This window comes from Pteropus vampyrus, unplaced genomic scaffold (genome assembly GCF_000151845.1).
Source record: "Pteropus vampyrus isolate Shadow unplaced genomic scaffold, Pvam_2.0 Scaffold18, whole genome shotgun sequence".
Taxonomy (NCBI): Eukaryota; Metazoa; Chordata; class Mammalia; order Chiroptera; family Pteropodidae; genus Pteropus; species Pteropus vampyrus.
In genome coordinates this window covers 11,768,722-11,769,619 of record NW_011888799.1, presented here as the reverse complement: position 1 = coordinate 11,769,619, position 898 = coordinate 11,768,722, and the positions used below count along the sequence as shown (strand labels likewise).

Below are 898 nucleotides of genomic sequence, written 5' to 3'. Positions count from 1 at the left end.
GGAGTGGGAATAAAAATGACATAGATGATAGAGGGTCTGTTCATCCTTCTGGTGACCAAATCAAAGTTGTGATGGAAACAAGGAGCAAACAGCAAGGAAAAATTACCTGGAATCTAAAGGAACAAGCCATACAACTAGGGAGAAATTCGAGAAATCCAAGAAATCACCCTGCAATGGCAACAGGTAGGTTGAGACAAGGACGTGAGGCTGCCCCGTCCCAAGTGGCTGAGTGGGACAGAGGCCATAGTTGTGGCAGCTGCAGATGCCCCTTAAAGGGGCCACATCTGCAAGTGAACTTCTGTGGTGACGGACCAACCCACTCTGAGCACCAGTGACTTTGGCTGCGTGCAGGGGCACCAGGGACTTACAGGGGAGCACTGAGTTGTCAGAGTGAAGGCTGAGGTGAGATTCACTCTGTACAGAAATGCCTGCAGTATCCATTGTTTCCTGTTGAGTCTCCCCTCTTCCCAGTGTGACAGACACAACACTGCTTTAACAGAGAAGTCATCAAACTGGGTAACAGAGGTTGCTCCACCCAGAGGGTTCCCTGAAACGCACCTCCCCCAGCTCGTGGCTCCACCCAAGCCACATCCAAGTACATCCTCAGCGAGTCTGGAGCTCCTTGCTGAGCAGCACCTAGACTCACACAGGCGGCAGCTGGCCTTGGTTTCTGGTGTGGCCTTTGGAGGCAACTAAAAACGCAGTATCTGTGGATTGCTTAATGAATCTTAACAGGTGGCCCCAGAGGGGCAGACGCTTGGACTACATTTGGCCTGCAACTGAACCCCTCTCAGGACTGGGCCACTGGACACCTACCACACAAATCCACGCTAATATGACCGGGAAACTTAAGACATGGAAAGACAGACATGGAAACACAGCCAAAATGGGAAGACAA

General features: G+C 51.2%; 1 protein-coding gene across 1 annotated transcript in view; it reads left to right on the top strand.

Moving 5' to 3' along the window:
- Positions 1 to 173: 173 nt before the first annotated feature.
- The window catches only part of DEFB114 (defensin beta 114), a 9,038-nt gene continuing 8,313 nt past the window's right edge, over positions 174 to 898 (top strand). The window contains exon 1 of the mRNA XM_023527692.1: positions 174 to 183. Within this exon, the coding sequence (XP_023383460.1) occupies positions 174 to 183 (10 nt within the window). The remainder of the gene's footprint in view (positions 184 to 898) is intronic.